Genomic DNA, 18109 nt, shown 5'->3' with positions numbered 1-18109 from the left:
AGCGCGGCCGGCTTTGTCGCTGGGTTCACGATTTTGGACCCGACAGATTCACTCATCACTCATCACTCATCACGAATCACGCGCTGCGCAACCCAGCAAGTCATACTGTACATACTTGTTTCAAGAGCTCATCTCCCGTTCAAACCTCAGTCCGCCGTCTTTCTCGTAGTATCCTCGCAATGGTCTACAACACGCTTGGAGTCTTTGCCGGTCTGTCGGGCGCTGTTGGCGTTGGTCTCGGTGCCCTTGGTGCGCACGCCATGAAGAGCCAACTCAACGCCTACCGTAAGTGTTTAGCGCGTGCAAAGGTTATGGTACCTGTATTGACCATGTACTTGCTTCTAACTTGTTGCGACGTTAACAGAGATGGGCGCTTGGACAACGGCTACTCAGTACCAGCTTCTGCACAGCTTGGCGCTGCTCTACACTGTCAGTCTTCCCCAGACCGGTCCGGTGGTCGCAGCAGGCTATGCATTTGCCACGGGAATCACCTTTTTCAGCGGTTCCATCTACGGCCTCTGCCTCACCAAGCCTGAAAACCCCATCCGCAAGGTTCTCGGCCCCATCACACCCCTCGGTGGTCTGTCGATGTTGGCAGGTTGGCTCTTCCTTGCCTATGCTAAGCGTCCACGTACACTCCGCTAATACCGAGTAATCTCGTTGTAACACTATGGCCGGATGTCGTTTCTGTTTCGTTGTTTCTAATCCATACATGCACCACTCGTGATTCAAAAGGCGCCAGGGGACTGACAAAGCCTCTTGGCGAGAGGACAGCGCATGTGATGAGCAAAAACTGGCACAGAGGCGGTGGAAAGTTGTGAGTGAGCGTGAAGCCGTGAAGAGGAAAGCGCATGTTACACCGAACTTATCATTATTTTTGTGTGTTAATCACGATTATTCGTGATTCGTGATTGAAGGTTGACTCGAAAAATATCGTGCGAAAAGTGTGGCAGAATGCGACGACGTCGGTCCGCGCCGCGTTGCAGGCGAAAGGTGCAGAGACGATCGCTTCCGAGAGTAAGAAAGGACCGAGAAGAAACTCGTCGGCGCCACTCGTGACTTGTCTTTTGGTCGCAAATTCGAGCTTTTGTTGATCTCGACTCCACACATCTCTTCTACATTGCACCTTCACCCTCGTCGAACGTCATCAATCGCTGTTAAAATGTCGGCTGCTTCCTGGAGAGCTCACTTCACGTACGTTTCGCACCTCACAAGCTGGGCGGTTCGTTTGCTTTCCGAGGCGAACACGACTATTGCTCTATCTGCCGATTCACTGAAAGGATAAGAAGGGGCACTACAGAATACTGACCTTGGCATGGCATCATTTTACTTTTATTGGTCCCCCAATCGCCCATTTGGACATGCTCTCTCGTTGATCGACATGTTGCTGTGACGCAATGCTTCTACATGGTTTTCGTTTGCACGTTGCAAACCATGATATCCCAACAGCTTCAACAAGTACACGGCCATCTGCGCGCGTGCCACGCGTCAGGCGCTCAAGGAGGAGGAGCGTGCTGCTGCCGAGCGTCGAGGCTTCATGGCGCTCCGATACCAGGAGTGGAAGGATGGCAAGGCCAGCGACAACGTAAGTATCCTCACCGACTTTGACACACGACATGGCGCTGTACTGGTTGGAATTTCGATCGCCTTTTGAGGTCGAGCTCAATGGAGAGGCGTACCGGGCTGATTGCAAAGATTCAGCCGATATGTGCTTGGGTTGGAACGATTGCTGAGCGGTAACAGTACGATAACGATCCTGCAGCTGCAGCTTAGACCGTTCTTGGTCGTCAGTGTGTATAAGCGGACTTTGACGAAAGCTTGATAGGATCTTATATTGGGACAACGTGTTATCCACTGTGCAATGTACATGCTTACCGTCACGCTGCACACACGCTGCCACGCAACTGCCACACAGCTAAGCATGATACTGACGGTTGCTTTGACGCTCTTCTCGATCACTGTATTTCTGCAGCTCAACCTCGCCGAGGACAAGAAGCAATAAGTAACTCTTATCATACGGCGACCCACTCGTCTAGGTCAAACCAGGCCCGCTTGCGTCGAGTGAAATCTGATCTCGCTTGGCTGGAGCGCGACAATCTGTCATCGTCGTTTGAAATACAGTTTTAGAACCGTGTGCATGCATGTATGCTTTTTGGCTTTGGTGGGCGTGATACACTTGCACTCGCACTGAGTCGGCTCTTGATCGCTTCTCCAACCTTGAAAGCAGAGGGACGTCCAAGAGAGGACCGAGAACGGGGTATTCAAGCTTGCAGCATGCCAGTGATAGAAGAGATTGAAGTGTCACGATGATTGTGCTCAACAGGCTCGTCTCGTCGCAAGAGGAGTCACACTGAGTATCGATCGGATCGGGCGATTCGTAGCTTGAGCCTTAGCTGTCCACGCTCAGATGATTGAGTCTGTTGGACGCTGGAGCCGACGTGAGTTTGATGAGCTTTGTGTTTCAGTATACTGAGATATCCTCACGACTCTCTGACTGTGACTGTACCGTTTGCACAATGGTGAATTCACGATGCGAGCAAGGTCCCGACGATCACGAATCAATCTAAGTTAGCTTGGCGATTCGTCACTCACGACTGTCATAGCAAAGCACGGCGTGGCTGTTATTCACTATTCACGATTCCAACAGTCACGGTCGCCACCCAAGACTTTTACACTCGCAGCACACGCAGAGCGGGAAGCAGAGCAGGCAGCAAAGACTCTGCCTCGTAATTGTCAATCAAAATGAATCGTGAATTAACTTTCCTCACGCCTTGGTGATTCAGACTGAGGTGCGAGTGAATCACGAATAATAATAATAATCGAAAATTGAAATCCCAATTCACAGATTCCTGAATCGTAAATCGTGAATTCACGATTTCGCACGGCGGTGTGCACGTTCGCACGTTGAACACGCAAATTGAGGGTCTTTGTTGAATTCCCAATTCACGATTTGGCCAACCGTAACGGTGAACGTGAACGTGAACGTGAAGTGTCATGTCTGCTCACAGCTGTTCGACATGGCGAACGTGGACAAGATCGCGCGACCCATACACACTCTCACAACTCGTGACTCTCGCCCCATAACCCATCTCCCCACTTGGCGCTATACATGCTTTCCCCCCTCCTCCTTGGCACAACATGGCACTGTGTCTAACCGACTTTGATCGTGAGCCGTTGGTGTACAGTGTCCTGACTTGAATCCAAGCGCTTCACGCTTCACGCTTCACACTCTGCATGGCAGCGTGTCAGGCCTGCATGGGTTAGCAACATGCGTGATGGAAAATCATGCCCTGTCCACGGTCGTGTGTCGAATATCGCTAACGCCAGTCTTGAGTCGTGAGTCGTGCATGTATGGAATTCGTCTACTTGTCGCTTCCAACGCCGCTCGGACACTGCCAGAGTCGTTAGAGTCGTTCCCGCGCTACCTTGTTGGCGCCTGCCAATCGTGAATGATGAATGGTGAGGGCTATTGCAACCGCCTTACCTGGCTGCTCAGCGAGTCTCGCTCTTGTGCTCCTCTTTCTTCCATCGTTAGCTTACCACCCACGCTCAGACCGCCATGTCCACTTTCCCATCCTCCATTCACACCTCACATCTGTATCATACCGAAGCTCTGTATTCCCTCGGTTTCGACTGAGCAATCATCGTCCGAACTCAATTGCAGCTGGTCTCGAGCTATTCCACCCCTCGGTCGCTCTGAGTAGCTCCTCTTGCCAGCTCTTAGCCAATCCGTCTTTCCTTCGGCGCTGATTGACTTTGTCTCAGCATCAGCGATAGCCGCAGTGACCAAGCACACCTTCATCCCCCAGCCTTGCATTGATCCTTCGACACCAGCGTGGATACAATGCTGTATTCCACCTACCGTCCTCCTCTGGCTCCCAGCACCGACCCGCGTTCGTACGACAAGAACTATGCCGATGACTTTCATCATCGTCCTCATCCGCATGCCAGCTTGGGCGCGCCCGGCTCGGTCAGTGTCAGCTCGGATCGATTCGAATATAAAGGTCAGCACCTACTCGCCTCCACTTTGGAGAGTCGCTTATGCTCGAATGCTCTCGTTCGCGACTGCTCTGTCATTGGTGTATCTCAATCGGATGGTGCTGTCATCACATTGTCTTCGCACCAAGCGCCTATGCTCAACACTACACCTATCGCCTTTGTCGCGCTCAGCTCCGCCGGAAAGGAACGTTCCGCACACGGCGGCGACAAAGAGTCCAAGCGCATGAAGTCCGAGCTGATCAAGTGGATCGTCGACTTTGCTCCTCCTTTCAAGCTGATGAAAGGCAAACTTCTCTTTGTCGAGGCCATCGCTCGTGCTCACGATGGCTCTGTGCTGCGTCATCTGCTTGTCGAGAAGGCCACTTCACCGCCTCTTCCAGCTCCTGACAAGGGTTTCTTCAACACGGTTCTTTCCGAATCTTCGACCCCGGCTGCACCAAGCAAAGCAGCCTCGGTCGTTGGAGACATGAACGAGCCAGCAAGTCCACCCAAAAGGACCGCTCGCGACTCAAAGCGACGTGCGACACATAGTCAGATCGAACGACGCAGAAGAGAAAAGATCAACGACAGGCTCGTCACCCTGCGCTCAATCGTGCCCGCATGCGCCAAGGAGCTCGAAGATCGACGCAGACAAAAGCAGGAGGAACAAGACGAAGCGGCTCGCATCGCTGCCGGTGGTGCACCAAAAACCTACATCGATGCGGCCACCGGTAAGCCCAAACGCAAGAGGAATCGCAAGAAGCCCGACACGAAAAAACCAGGAGGAGCAGACAAAGAAGAGGAACTCGGCTTGCACAAACTCGAAGTGCTCACACATGCCATCAACTACATCTTTGAGCTCAAGGCTATCATCCATAAGCTGGAAACGGGCTCAAGTCCGGAACACGTGCCCACAGCAGACAATCCTTTCGGCGTTCGTAACAAGGACGGCACGTATCGTCAGGATGCCAAGATTGAGGATGATCCGGGATACGGTCTTGGTGCTCGCACGCTCGAAGCTGATCATGGAAAGGTGGCAGCCGGCAGGTCAGCGACCAGTGCAATGCAACGTGAGTGCCAAGAAAGTGAGGAGGAAGACGATGGAGAGCAAGAGGAAGTGGAGCAAGACCAACTTGAAGACGACGTTACAGAAGGCGACGATGAACAAGACACCGACGCTGCAGATGATGACCAAGACGACCAAGATGATGATGAGGACGAGCCGCTCGGGCGTCGATCCAAGAAACACATGACTTGTGCCGCCTTTTCTTCGCACACCGATCGATCGCCCGCGTCGCACGTCAAGGTGGATTGCTTTGTGGTACCTAAGCGATACCGCCACACCGACGCGGCTGGCTCCTCCTCTTCCAGCAGAGGGAGTGCCGAAGTGTCTCCCGCATTCTCGCTCATCCAACAAAGCCCTAGCACCATCTCGCCTGCAACCACTGTGACGTCTCCTATGATGAGCCTCTCCGCCGAGTCACCGATCATGCTTCCGGATTCTGCCATGGGCATGTCGAAACGTGCTGGCCCTACAGCATCCAGAGTTTCTCAGAGCCCCGTGTTTTCTTCATTGCCTGCTTCTGCTTTGCCTCTGCCCTCTGGTCTACCGGCGAGACGCGAATCGAGCAGCTTCTTATTCAAACAGCTCAGCTTGACTTCGCCCAACTTTACTCCGTTTACCGCTGCTGGCTACTATAGTGGCGTATCGTCGTGTACGGCAGCGTCCGTGGCAACAGCCGCGGGCGGCGCACGAGTGAAGTCTACCACGCTGAGCTTTGCAACGACGTACGGAGAGGAATCCGAGGTGCGCGAGACGAGCAGTAGTTCACAGAAAACTCCTGGTTTGTCGGATCGAGACATGAAGACGGATCATGTCTCGGCGACTGTTGCGTCTGATGCATCAGCTGCAGAGCTGTTGCTCAATTTCTCCACCTCGCCCGAAGTGCTTCGACCGATCGGTAGTAGCAGTCAAAGCAGCAGTAAGCGTCCCGCTCATTGGCCCGCCAGTATGCTTGACTCGTCTCCTCACACACGCCCCATGGTCGGTCTAACACACAACAACAGCCGTTCCACCTTTTCTTGCGCACACTACCGACCTACGCTGCAAACCTCGCCATCACCAGCTTTGTTCACCACTTGCAAACCCACCACACTGCCAGCACCCAACGTCTCGAATCACCAACTCGTGTCCCCCGTAAACCATGCGCACGCACTCCCCCTTGCCTCCCCACCGCTCCTGGCCCTCGATAGCTCCTCCCCCCTAGACGACGATCACCTCTCCGATAAAACCATCGACGACCTCCCAGAGAGTGTGGTAAAGCTAGAAGCGTCCCAACTGGTCGGCCACGTGCATACTGCTGGCTAGAACACCCTGGGCAATCAATCATGAATATCAGTCTCAATGCACACGCTCAGACACAAGACGCAGACGCTCATGTGTGGTAGATTGCAGACCGCCGTGTGAGCGCGTCGGGTGAGAATCATGAATTATGCTTGTCTTTGGTGCGCAAAGTGTGGAAAGGCAAGGGCGATCAAGCGAAAAAGGGCCAATCAGATTCGACAAACGCCAGCATGTAATCGTCGATAGATGCGGCCTGCTCCTGCTCTTGCTCTTGCTCTTGGTGCTCGTTCTCGATTTCGTGGGCGTCTAGTGCGTCTGCAGCGTGCGCGCCATTGTCAGGTCGCGCGCCGTCGCTCGCGGTATGGGCAAGCGGAGTCGCCGATGCGGTGTTGGGCCTGCTCGTGCTGGGCTGGTGCTCCTCAAAGTCGGCATCGTCGATAAACATCTCGTGCCTAGCCCTCAACGCCGCCTGACGATCCTCGTCGTCCTCGGCCTGCAAAAACGCGCTCTCTACGTCCCTCGCCCCTACACCCTGATCGGCCACCACCACCTCGACATCGCCAATCTTGCCACTCTCGTCCAACATGTCCGTCCAATCCAGCCGCTTGGCCAGCGTCTCGGTGTTGAACTCGCCCTGTTGGATCACCACGTTGTCCAACAGTCGCTTCTGGTTGGCTTTGCGCAACATGTTTTCTTCGATCGTGTGCTCAGTGACAAAGCGATAGATATGCACATCGCGCGTTTGACCTATGCGATGCGCTCGATCCATGCACTGCGCTTCAATCGCCGCATTCCAGTCCAGGTCGTAGAAGAGAACCGTGTCCGCTCCAGTTAGGTTGATCCCCAACCCGCCCGAACGCGTCGAAAGAATGAATGCCGAAATGCGCGCGTCTCGGTTGAACTGTTCCGTCAACGCCTGTCGCGACTCAACCTTGGTCGCTCCATCCAGACGCAGATACCGGTAGCCGTGGTAGTTGAGGAACGACTCGAGAATGTCCAGCACGCGCGTCATCTGGGTGAAGATGAGAATTCGATGTCCTCCCTCTTTCAGCCGACGCATCAAGATGTCGAGTTGTTGAAGCTTACCACAATCGTATTGGAGCAGTGAGGCGTCGGGAAACGCGATATGAAGCTTCACCGCGACTGGATGGACAGTGTCAAACTCACGCTTGACCATGTCGGGTCGTTGATGAGCTTCCAACCCGGGCAGCGCCCAACGAGGCATGTCGACCGCAACTGCGCGTGGCGTGACGAAGGCAAAACGGTCGATCAGAGCTTGCATGTTTTCTCGCCGCGTAGATCGGGACTGCACGATGCGCAGTACAGAGTCACAGCGAGTGAGGAAGCCTCTTCGATCCGACTCATGCTGCTCCAGCGGCTCCAATCGCGCCGCCTCGCCTGCCTCTGTAAGCATCTTGATCAACCCAGATCCGTAAATCGGTCGCTTGGTACAGCGGTACTGGTTCAGATACGCCATGTGCTTCCATTTCTCCATCCGATCCACCAGCTTTCGTTGCTCTCTCGAACGCTCGAATCCTTCCAGCGTCCACGTATCGAGTTCCCGAGGTTCCGGCACCGCTTCGCGGAAGTGTGGTAGCTTCTTGGCCGCATTCAACCGGCGCAGATCGCGCGATTCGATCGCTGTCAGATGCTCTTCACCATCCGTGATGCGCAAGTTGGTCACGTCCAAGTCCACCTTTTCCCAAACATTCTCCTGCAGCAACCGACGTCGCACAAGAAGATCCTTGATCTCGTAATCCGCAACCACCGATCTCGACATGGCAAAACTGGTGACAATCGGTCGCACCTCGAACAAGTCCGGATGGTTACACACCTTGCGCAGCTGCATCAAGCAGTTGATGATGCTGAGGTAGTTGCCGCTCGCCAAACTCTCGCGCGTCTTGGCACGCGACATGAAATCATTGTACAGAAATCGTTGGCGTTTGGACAGTCGACAGGTAATGACGTGCTCGTACTTGCTTGGTAGCTCTTTTTCCACCTCGCTCTTGAGACGACGCAAGAGGTATGGTCGCAGCACAGCATGCAGCTTCTGCACCATGGCACGAGTTTCGTCGTTCATACTCGTACCGCCTTCGATCGCCTTGTCGAGTGGGTTCGAGAACCAATCCTGGAAGTCCTTCATATTTGCGAATGCGCCACCTCCAGGTAACTCGGTAGCACCGTTCGGCATCAAGAAGTACATCAACGACCACAGATCCATAAGATTGTTCTGCAGAGGCGTACCCGTCAGCAACAGCCGTCGTTGCGAGTTGAAACCAAGCAACGTCTGCCATCGTTGCGATCGGAAGTTCTTGATGTGATGTGCCTCGTCCAGCACAAGGTAGACCCACGGTTTGCGGCGGAAAATGTGCTGATCGGCTAGCACGAGTTGGTAGCTGGTGATGCAGACATTGAAGCTGTTCTCAGTGTTCCAACCAATTCGCTTTTCCTTGCGCTCCTTCTGGTTGCCGTAGTACGACAGGATTTTAAATCCAGGAAGAAACTTTTTGAATTCAACCTCCCAGTTGAGCATGACACTGGTGGGTGCGACGACGAGATGGGGGCCCCAGACACCTTTGTCACAGGCGAGATGGGCAAGCAACGAAATGGTTTGGATGGTCTTGCCTAGACCCATCTCGTCGGCAAGGATGCCGTTGACGCCGTTGGCGTACAAGCTGCATAGCCATTCGAAGCCAATCTGTTGGTACGGGCGCAGCTGTCCACGTAACAGGAAGGGCTGGCGCAAACGAGTAGCATGTCGATCCGAGGAGACGATGGAAGAAGCACGTGTCATGGAGCGACGACTGCTGCGACGTCCACTCGTAGCAGCAGACTCTGCATCGCTATGATCGTCGACGAGCAGTGCATCCGACGGTCGATTGAGAGCTGTCGAGACTGCATCGTCCTCCAAATCCATTGCTTCGTCTGGCATACTGTCCTCTTGGACTGGGCGCTCTTCTTCGACCTCTGCGTCTTCTTGTATCTTGATTGAAGCAACGGCTGCTACATCCTCGCTACCGTCTTTGGTCGCAGAGTTTTCAAGAGAATCGTCATTGCTGACAGCATCCTCGCCAGCGTCACTGTCCTCTGCATCTTGATCGGCTTCCTGTCCGTAGCCGTATCGCTTGAGCAGCTCTTCGATGGGTATGTTGGCATCCGCTGCAAGCCCTGCGTCTTCGCTGTCGTCCTCCTCATCCTCTTCCAACATTTGCCTCTCAAGCTCAGCGTCTTCCTGTTCGTCATCGTTACCAGCATCGTTGAACTCGATGTCGTCCGCATCCAGCTTCGAATCTCTCGCTTTGAAAGTCTTCGTGCGAGCCGTTCGCCTTTGGGGCCTTCGAGAAGGTTGCGATTCGGATTCGACGACGACAGTAGGGTCGCCATTGGCAGTGGCAGCTTCATGATCGGTTGTGTTAGATACGCGATCCTTGCTACCGTCGGCTTCCTCCGGAACAGGTGTCAACATGTCGAGAGACTGCTCTGGTGACACTGACGGCAACTCATCCTGAATCTGAATCAGTTGGTTGTCGTCGTCGTCAATATCCGAGATTTCGGACTCAGCGGACCCATCGCTACCATAGTTGGTCCTATCGCTTCCTTCATCGTCGCTATCATCCAAGCTGTCGGCACGCGTCATAACCTCGTGCTGTTTCTTGAGCATGGCGGTACTCTGCTCAAGAATGGCGTTGAGCTGCTCTTTATCCGACTTCTCCTTTTCTGCCTTCTCAGCGGCTGCCTTTCTTGCTCTGACGACGTTGACAGCGAGACGCCACTGCTTGAGCACCTCGCGGAGAGTCCACTTGGCCAATGCGCGAAGGCGACGTTCCTCGGCCTTCTTCTCGCGCTCCGAAGTGCCGAGCTGACGCTCCCAGTGCTGCGCAATCATGCGAGCTACTTTGCGAGAATTCTGCTGCTTGAGCTTGGCGTATTGTCGCATCTGTGAATAGCTCGAAGTGACGGATTCGAGTAGATGGTCATGATGCGATTTGTTGCGAGGGACCTTCTGAACGGCGTGCCGCGTTGTCGAGCCAGCTTCGGGATGAATTGGAAGACCGGCACGCCATCTTTGGTCGAGCTTGATGTAGGTCTCCAAGTCATCGTCCTCGAGACCACCTTCATCATCTTGCAACATGTTGAAAGATTCGTAAAGGGCATCGAGGTCGCCACCAAAGCGTCGGTGCGCCGGGATTTGGTGAGGTGCGAGGATGTGGAGTGGCGGCGGATGATCAGGCAAGGGCCGCGGTTGTTGTCGCAGAATGAAGGCATCGAGCTCGTCCAAAGCCTTGCTCTTTCGAGGCCCGGTGCGCTTGACGGGTGCGTTAGATGAGGCATCTTGCACCTTGGCACGATGTCGTTTGTGCGGTGTAGATGAAAGCCGAGCCCGCTTGGCATCACCCTTCCGTGAAGCGTTGTAGTCCTTCGCGTCGCCTTTTTCTCTACCGTCAGGGCTGTATGCGTCGAGGTCCGAGCCTTCGCTATCCTCCTCCTCACTCGAGTCGTCCGTATCGTCACTGTGTCCGGTCTCCAACGTGTGCGCGCCATTGACACGAGGCTGAGCACCCGTGACGCTCGAAAACCGTCTGTTTCGTCTGCCTTCTGGAGCAGATTTCTTGTCGTCGTCAACCTTGACTTTGGAAAAGCTTGGTGTGGAGGGAGTGCTTGGAGGATCCGGACGCTTGAGGGAGAGGCTTTCGAGTCTGGCATTCACCCGCCTTCGAGTGACACGTGCCGCAGTCGACGCTTCAGCCCCGGAACCTGAATCATCGAGACTGAAGCGAAGGTCATGTGCATGCTTGAAAGTGGTGAAGACGTCGCTTTGATCGGTGCGAGCAACATCAGGATCGTAGCCGACCATGGTAACGAATTTGGTGAGGTGGAAGAGCTCTCGGACGAGCATGTCGTGACCATCATGAACGTCTTCGAGATCCGACTGCGCTAAAGCGATTCTTTCGCTCCGTCTACGAGCGAGGATCTCAGATAGAGCGGCCTGTGGGTTGAGCGCAGTCAACGGTGTGATTTGCGGTTTTGGACGAGTTGGTTGCAAAGTGGGCGTGGCAACCTCCTGTGGAAACGCCGAATCTTGATCGGGCTCGAGTTTGACCACCGATTTGCTCCTCGATCTAGATCGACTGGGAAGGACCAAACTGAGCGAAGACTCGCGTAATTCCACTTCATCTGACGCTCTTGCTTTGCCATTATTGAGTTTGAGCTTGTTCTTTGGGACCGACTCGGCCAGGTTTCTCGACTCGCCGGCCTCTTCTTTCCGTTTGGGGATATGAGCCGATGAACGACGATCCTGCGATTCGTTGCTGCCACTTTTGGTGAGTGTGGTGCTGCGACGCGGCCGACGCGCCCTTCCAGAGCTGTCATTGCTGTCGCTTTGAGCTTCACTTCCGTGCTGCTCAACTTGGAAAGCTGGACCTGGACTGGAAAAAGCGAGCTCTGCATTGAGCCTCCTTCGCTTGGTGGGCACTTTCGGCGTCGTTCCTTGCTGGGGCGAAGCGGATCGCTCGCTTCCCATGGATCGAGGTCGCGAGGGTCCCGCTTCGTTTGAGGGATGCTCGTTCGAAGTCGAGACGGTGCCGTTCGCGTCATTCTCGCTGGAAGGGCGGGACGGAGCTTGAGAGCTCACATTGCCGGCTTGTCTTTTTGCATAGTCGAGTGCCGAATCGCCAGGTGACATGAATGTCAATCCTGTATCGCTGATAATCTGCTGCACCGGTTCCGGGTCAGAGTTCTAACAAGATTGCTGCGTTGAGTGCTGTCTCGTTCCAATTGGTGCAGCTGGCCTGCGGCTGAAATAGTCTTGTGGAGTCAACGGCAAATCTAAGGCGACAATACGAACATGAAAACAGTCCGGATGCTGGTCCGTCGGAACGCCACGGTCGTGCGCGGAGCAGCGTGAGAATAAAACGATGGTGGCTGAGCTTGTTCCAATATTTCGAGAATCGTCAGCGTTTTTTGGCGAGAACAATGTGTGGCTATGATGCTCCGTCACTTAATCGGGGACACTTGTGACTGAATGGAGGAAAGATGGGTGCGTCGATCAAAAGGAATGTTCGGTGTCTCGTATGTGTTTGCGCGCTCGTTTTCGGCAGTTCCGAAATCGAGACTCACGAATGGTGCCTCGGAAAGACAATCGTGAACGTAAATCGCAGATCGCCGTGCGAGCGTTGTGGTGAGCTTGTTCTGTAGATGCCGAAAGTAGCGGATGTCGATATTCGAGGGGGCGAAGCTATGTAGAAGTCAGGATGCAAAGGAGGTCGATAGCAGGTCAAGAAAAAAGGATGTCGCAAGAGACAGTCTCTATGAGCTTGTGTTTCTGGCTTCGTCGCTGAGTCGTTGGTTGTCTCTTACAGATGAGTCTCCAAGCGCATTCACGATTCTGTAACTTCCTCTCGCCTCGCTCAGGTAAAAGAGAAAATCGTAACCCTAAAGCGAAGAATGGACAAAAAAAAATCGGCGGTAAAGTACGTCCAGAAAGTACTGTACAATTAAGTTAGGCATAAACCCTAAAAAGGACTAAAGCCACGCTTGTGTGGAATCATGAATAATGTGGAGAGAGTTACGAGTGCCAAACGAGGAACTCAAGAAACACACACTCATGACTTGAAATGGGAGTGCTCGGACCATCGCGGTGAGTAGCCTGACATTCATGATTCGTGATTCTTGATTCACAATTGTTGCTGCCAGTCATAGTCACGAGGCTTGCGAAGAAGAAAGTCTCATTCCGCCTTCTCCCATATACTTGGTCTTTTGTGTTGCACTTGCCGCAACATCTGATCTAGGAAGGAGACTCAAGATGCCTGTTGTTCACATTGTTCTCGTCAAAGTCAAGCAGTCGGTGCTCTCCAACGGCTTTGATGAGCTGAAGCAGAAATGCGAAACGCTCAAGGACCTTCCCATCGCCAAGTCCAAGGCAACCGAGATCAAGTGGGGTCCTCCTGAGTACCCTGGTCGCAACGAAGGATACAACTGGGGTGAGTCTCGAACTGCTGTGGCTCACCTATGCATGCAGCGGTGTCACTCCGAACGGTGCAGTAGAAGATGTTTGCTGATTCTGGCCCTTTCATGCCTGCCCTTTTCTTTCACACGGTCTGCGGATACGCCGACAATACGTCGGGCCAATAGGTCTATACAGCGTCTTTGCTTCGCGTGAGGACTACGAGGCATACCGTGATGACGAAGAGCACCGCAAGTGAGTACAACACCGGCCATCAGCTAGGAGCTTATCTCTTGGTGACCGTGTCGAACGCTTCTGCGCCACTTTGGCTGCTGCAACGACCATTTCTGATCTCTTTTTTTTTTTGTCTTGCATCTTTCATGCGCTACTTTATTCGACACTAACAGCTTCTCCAGGACGGTGCTGCTACCCAACACTGACGGTCTTCTTGCCTACGACTTTGTCGTCTGAATGCTGGTCGGCACGCATCCGTCCCTGGTGACATCGCGTAATGCAAATGTTATCCAGCAGTGTAGGCCGAGTAGAGTGAGTGGATGATGTTGCTAGGCTGAGAGGAGGAGAACTTTGACATGCGCCACAGAGATCAACAGCCTCAGGGAGAACTCTCACACATTAGACGTCCTTCGTACTCTGTTCAACAAAGTCTGCGACCATCGTAGTGCTGCATGGAACTGCATCGGGTCGTGCAGCTGGTCACGCGGCGGCAAACCAGCAAAACAGCGGAGTTGCGACTTTGCTATCAGGATCTCACCCTTCCCACGCCAAACTGTGACTTCAGAGAATTTGTACAAGGATATCAGCTCGTGCTGCAGCCGGCTCCCGTCCAGCTGTTTCTTAGGACGCCTTTTTGCTCGAAGCTTTTCTGCTTCCTGCTTCAACTCCACGAACTACAGGCCAGCATGTAGGCTCTCTTGTGAGAAGCTTCTTCGTGCTGAGAAGACACCGGACAGGACACCTCTAGAGACTGTTGAAGGGCTCACCAAGTTCAAGATTAGTGACTAGACGGTTATAAGAAGGGCATACCGAGATGGCGGCGCGACTCTGTCACGAACATTCATATCTCTGCCGTCTTATATCACCCGAAAGAGTCGTGCTTCTCGGCTGCCAATATTCTCGGTGGAAACCGCTTTGTGACGTGTCACACCGGCGACCATGCCTCCTGACCAGCGTGCCTTGCGGGCAAAGACAAAAGCAGTCAAGTCCAAAAAGGAGCCGAAAGCACAGCGTGAGCGATCACTCCGCGCCTGCACACGCTGTCGCCAACGCAAACAGAAATGCGATAATGCGCTTCCAGACTGTAGCAACTGCCTCAAGGGCGGGGTCCGCTGCGAAGCTTTTCCCGTCAATGTCGTCTCCAGAGACAATCTGTTGCAGTGAGTTGGTCGACACGTTTTCATCTGCAGGCGGTTCGAAGAAAAGAGTGTTCGAGCTCAAATTTCAACGCCTTGGAGTCCGTACAGAATCTACGACCAACTACTGGACAGTCAGCGACGCAACGCTACTTTGCAGAAGGAGCTTGAGATGGCTCGGCTCGTTACTCCCGATGCTCTGGCTTTGTTCAGTGCTGCCATTGCTCAGCAGGTGAGGGCGCTAGCGTACGAATGGTTTATGCGTCATGATGGTCAAGCTGACCGAAGATCTCAATTGCAGATCACAAACGGAGTATACCACGGCAGCAGCGATCGACAACAGGGTTCAACAAGGTTCGTCAAAGATCACGGCCAGTAGTGGATCGTCGCCACCAATGATGCCAATTGATGGCTTGAGCAAGGTATTGATGCTTTCATCGCCTGCATGACAATCTCGAACGCCCCGTTAGCATGCCTTTGTCGGACCTCAAAGCACACTCGCAGTCAGGTACAGCTCCAGCGCTTATCAACGTCGGTTCGAAATCCGATGCCTTGAACACATCGAAGGCACAATCGGACGCGACGTTTCGAGTCTCCAGCGGACTGCCGGACATCTGGAAGGTGATCGATCTACTCGAGATGTGCTTTCCTGCCGTTTCAGCTGCGATCAGTGTTGCAGCCGAGGACTTCGAGCAGAAGCCCGCCGATGACAGCGCGGGAAACCTTGCGGACATTGCTTTGATGTGAGTTACATGCCTGCGCTGCTGGGTAATGTGAGCTGATAGGCTGACCGTATTCTCCTGTTGGACCACAAAGTCCACTTCGAGAGCTGCCCGAGTTGCTTATTACAACAGCAACATCCACTTGTCAAGCTCGCTGCCGTGATCGCTTCATGGTTACGGAGCTGTCTGCGGAAGGGTGGATCAACGGACTGCGTGCGGCTAGCAGTATGACCCGAGTTGCAGCCGCTTTGCTGTGGGCTGTGCTTGCCATCGTGCAGCACCGAGGCGAGGAGCTGCTCCGAATGGATACTGTGCTGACCTACTTCATGCAAGCATGGCAGGCGAGCTGCACGAGCACTTCGGTCATGGCTAGCGTATACCACGAGATTCCGGTTAGTCTACGTACCAGCATCAGGATCGGCCATGTCACAACCGTCAGGACGAGCGATTTACCAAAGCTTGTTCTCGTCGCCCAAATTCGGTTCTTTATAGATGTGTTTCTGTCGAGCGTATGACTGGGTCCATCTACGTAGGTGATTCCGACAGCGGTTGACATTCACGATTCGTGATTCCTGATTCGTGATTGGTGCCACTGGATTGACGGGACTCGTACTCGTGACTCGTGACTCGTGACTGATGGCGACTTTTTTATTTATTCACGATTTACTGTATTTTCGTTTTGGGTATTGTTTTTGGCTTTGTCTTTGTTCTTGTTGGGTTGCCAGAAACTGCTATCATGACGGGAAAGCTGCAGATTCAAGCCACAACGTTGAGCAGTTTCGAGGGGATGGAAGCGATAGCGTCCAAGCCGGATGTGGGAAGCTTGGTTTCTAGTCTGCACGTGGAGCAGAAGCGACTTGAATACGTGGCGCTTCACCTGTTCACGAGCCCTATGGGGGAGCTGAGCGAAGCTCGACACGAAGAAGCTGTGTGGAATTTGCTCAAGAACATCAAACAGCTTTCAGACGTCAAGACGCAGAGCATGGACCGGTTTGGAGTATCGATGGACAACACGAGCGCTAGTGCACAACGAGACGTATTGAAGCGACTGAAACTCGGGACGCAGGTGTACGGCATGTTTCCGAGGATGCTGTTCCTGTACTGCGCCAACGAGCGATGTGGTTCGAGGTGGTTGAGCAACGCGGTGCCGCTGGCGGCGACTGCCTTGTCTTGTTATTATGCGGCATGGATGCAGTGTGGCTGGTTGGGCGACCATGCGGTGGATGGTCTGACGTTTGCCGATCTGCTAACTGCGTAAGTAGCACCGGCGCAGGCTGTACACTTTGCTCTCGAGTCTGACACTCCTTTGCGCCAACGTCGCGTTTTGGAACCAAACAGATTCGTATGCACTCTGCAGCTACGTCAAGCACAGAACGCGTTGCGAGAAGACGCGGCTGAGCACATCCGTATGGGTATCGAGCTAGGCGAGCAATTGGTAAGTCTCATGTGTATGGCGCCAAGCATCTCGTCGCTGTCTCAACGACGCTGACTGACTGGAATGATGGTGTGCAACTTGCACAGGCGCACAGATGGGCACAATACAGCCATATGATGCTTGCAGCTGTGCGCCAGCTGTACATGATTCGAGAGTCGGTACTGTCGTGTTCGGGACTAAGCACTCCGTGGCCTGCTGCTTCGGTTGCTACGTCGCACACCACATCGAGCCCGGTTCTGCGGACGCCACAGCCAGGAGAATCGATGCAGCCAGCGTTTCTGATGCACACGTACTCGCACCACGATGCTCAACACGAGCACCAGTATGCTCCGCCGTTGCATGCGCTGCATGCGCTGCATGCGCTGCAGCCGCACCACCTTGAGGCGCAGCAGCAGGTGCAGCAAGAGCCACTTGTGGAAACCAGCGAGTCCGCGGCATGCTTGCACGCTCTGCGTTACGAATGGAGTGCACTGAGCGAGATGAGCACGGAGCGCGGACTGGAGCGGCTTGGTGCCGGACGAGGATGTGCCAGTTTGCTGCCCATGTGGCACGAGGATGGTGGCAACCTGGGCGAGCACAAACACACGCTGGTGTCCGAGTGCATTGGCTCGATGCAAGCCGACATGCGCGGTGCTGTGGATGCAGGCATGTGCGTGGCTTCGTCCATGTCGATGCCGATCGATCCGACACCGTCATCTGGAGCGGCAGACGCGGAAGCATGCACGTCCAAGTCGCTACTGTACATGGCCGATGATCGCGAGTGTGGTCATGACCATGCCGAGAGAAACGATAGTTCGCAATTGGCGTTGTGTTGATAACGCCGACTCACGGGTATTGCCATGTCGACTGGCCATGGTGTGTAGATAGAGTCCCGATCACGAATGAGACCATGGACAATTGATTGCGTGCGCAACGTATCACATACCAGCGCGTCGCCGAGTGATCACTCGATGCGCCTGAAAGTAGCAACCAGACCAACTCATGACTCGACACAGAAGAGCAAGGGAAGAGCATTGCGATTGCGCTCAAAGGGGGCAGCCGAACAAAGAGGAAAAATGGGAGGCAGCAACGAAGGCGTAAAAAAAGGCATAAGAGGAAAGGATACGAGTATGAGAGCAGAAAACAGTCGTGAATTTGGTTGGATTGACTTGGACGTGCACGCTGACGGGTGCTAGCTGCTTGAGCTGCGAAAGGATGGATGGACCATGACCAGCGGTTGTCAGAAGTGGACTAGCTCAAGCATACAAGGTGGAGAGAGGTGTCCAAGGCATGTGTGCAAGCCATACAGACATTTTTTTTTCTTGATGGTGGGTTGAC

At 53.9% G+C, this 18109-nt stretch overlaps 7 protein-coding genes across 7 annotated transcripts; 6 read left to right on the top strand and 1 right to left on the bottom strand.

Moving 5' to 3' along the window:
- Positions 1 to 179: 179 nt before the first annotated feature.
- On the top strand, positions 180 to 645 carry UMAG_10755 (uncharacterized protein; the record flags this gene model as incomplete). Its single annotated transcript, XM_011393634.1, has 2 exons — positions 180 to 285; positions 365 to 645. 2 exons carry the CDS (start codon positions 180 to 182, stop codon positions 643 to 645), a joined length of 387 nt encoding a protein of 128 aa, XP_011391936.1.
- A 517-nt stretch (positions 646 to 1162) lies between these two features.
- Positions 1163 to 2002, top strand: UMAG_10754 (uncharacterized protein; the record flags this gene model as incomplete). The annotated part of the gene is made up of 3 exons (XM_011393633.1): positions 1163 to 1194; positions 1450 to 1585; positions 1973 to 2002. 3 exons carry the CDS (start codon positions 1163 to 1165, stop codon positions 2000 to 2002), a joined length of 198 nt encoding a protein of 65 aa, XP_011391935.1.
- Positions 2003 to 3844: 1842 nt separating this feature from the next.
- UMAG_05486 (uncharacterized protein) lies at positions 3845 to 6346 on the top strand (the record flags this gene model as incomplete). The annotated part of the gene is made up of 1 exon (XM_011393515.1): positions 3845 to 6346. One exon carries the CDS (start codon positions 3845 to 3847, stop codon positions 6344 to 6346), a length of 2502 nt encoding a protein of 833 aa, XP_011391817.1.
- A 166-nt stretch (positions 6347 to 6512) lies between these two features.
- On the bottom strand, positions 6513 to 12005 carry UMAG_05485 (uncharacterized protein; the record flags this gene model as incomplete). The annotated part of the gene is made up of 1 exon (XM_011393514.1): positions 6513 to 12005. One exon carries the CDS (start codon positions 12003 to 12005, stop codon positions 6513 to 6515), a length of 5493 nt encoding a protein of 1830 aa, XP_011391816.1.
- Positions 12006 to 13124: 1119 nt separating this feature from the next.
- On the top strand, positions 13125 to 13736 carry UMAG_10753 (uncharacterized protein; the record flags this gene model as incomplete). Its single annotated transcript, XM_011393632.1, has 3 exons — positions 13125 to 13302; positions 13454 to 13520; positions 13673 to 13736. 3 exons carry the CDS (start codon positions 13125 to 13127, stop codon positions 13734 to 13736), a joined length of 309 nt encoding a protein of 102 aa, XP_011391934.1.
- Positions 13737 to 14438: 702 nt separating this feature from the next.
- Positions 14439 to 15894, top strand: UMAG_12304 (uncharacterized protein; the record flags this gene model as incomplete). The annotated part of the gene is made up of 5 exons (XM_011393663.1): positions 14439 to 14659; positions 14747 to 15010; positions 15106 to 15378; positions 15452 to 15782; positions 15850 to 15894. The coding sequence occupies 5 exons, from the start codon at positions 14439 to 14441 to the stop codon at positions 15892 to 15894; spliced, it is 1134 nt and encodes a 377-aa protein (XP_011391965.1).
- Positions 15895 to 16093: 199 nt separating this feature from the next.
- On the top strand, positions 16094 to 17607 carry UMAG_12303 (uncharacterized protein; the record flags this gene model as incomplete). Its single annotated transcript, XM_011393662.1, has 3 exons — positions 16094 to 16611; positions 16696 to 16792; positions 16879 to 17607. The coding sequence occupies 3 exons, from the start codon at positions 16094 to 16096 to the stop codon at positions 17605 to 17607; spliced, it is 1344 nt and encodes a 447-aa protein (XP_011391964.1).
- Positions 17608 to 18109: the final 502 nt, after the last annotated feature.

Source organism: Mycosarcoma maydis, chromosome 18, assembly GCF_000328475.2.
Source record: "Mycosarcoma maydis chromosome 18, whole genome shotgun sequence".
Taxonomy (NCBI): domain Eukaryota; kingdom Fungi; phylum Basidiomycota; class Ustilaginomycetes; order Ustilaginales; genus Mycosarcoma; species Mycosarcoma maydis.
The sequence above is the reverse complement of the archived record's forward strand: the minus strand, read 5'-3'. Positions and strand labels throughout refer to the sequence as shown.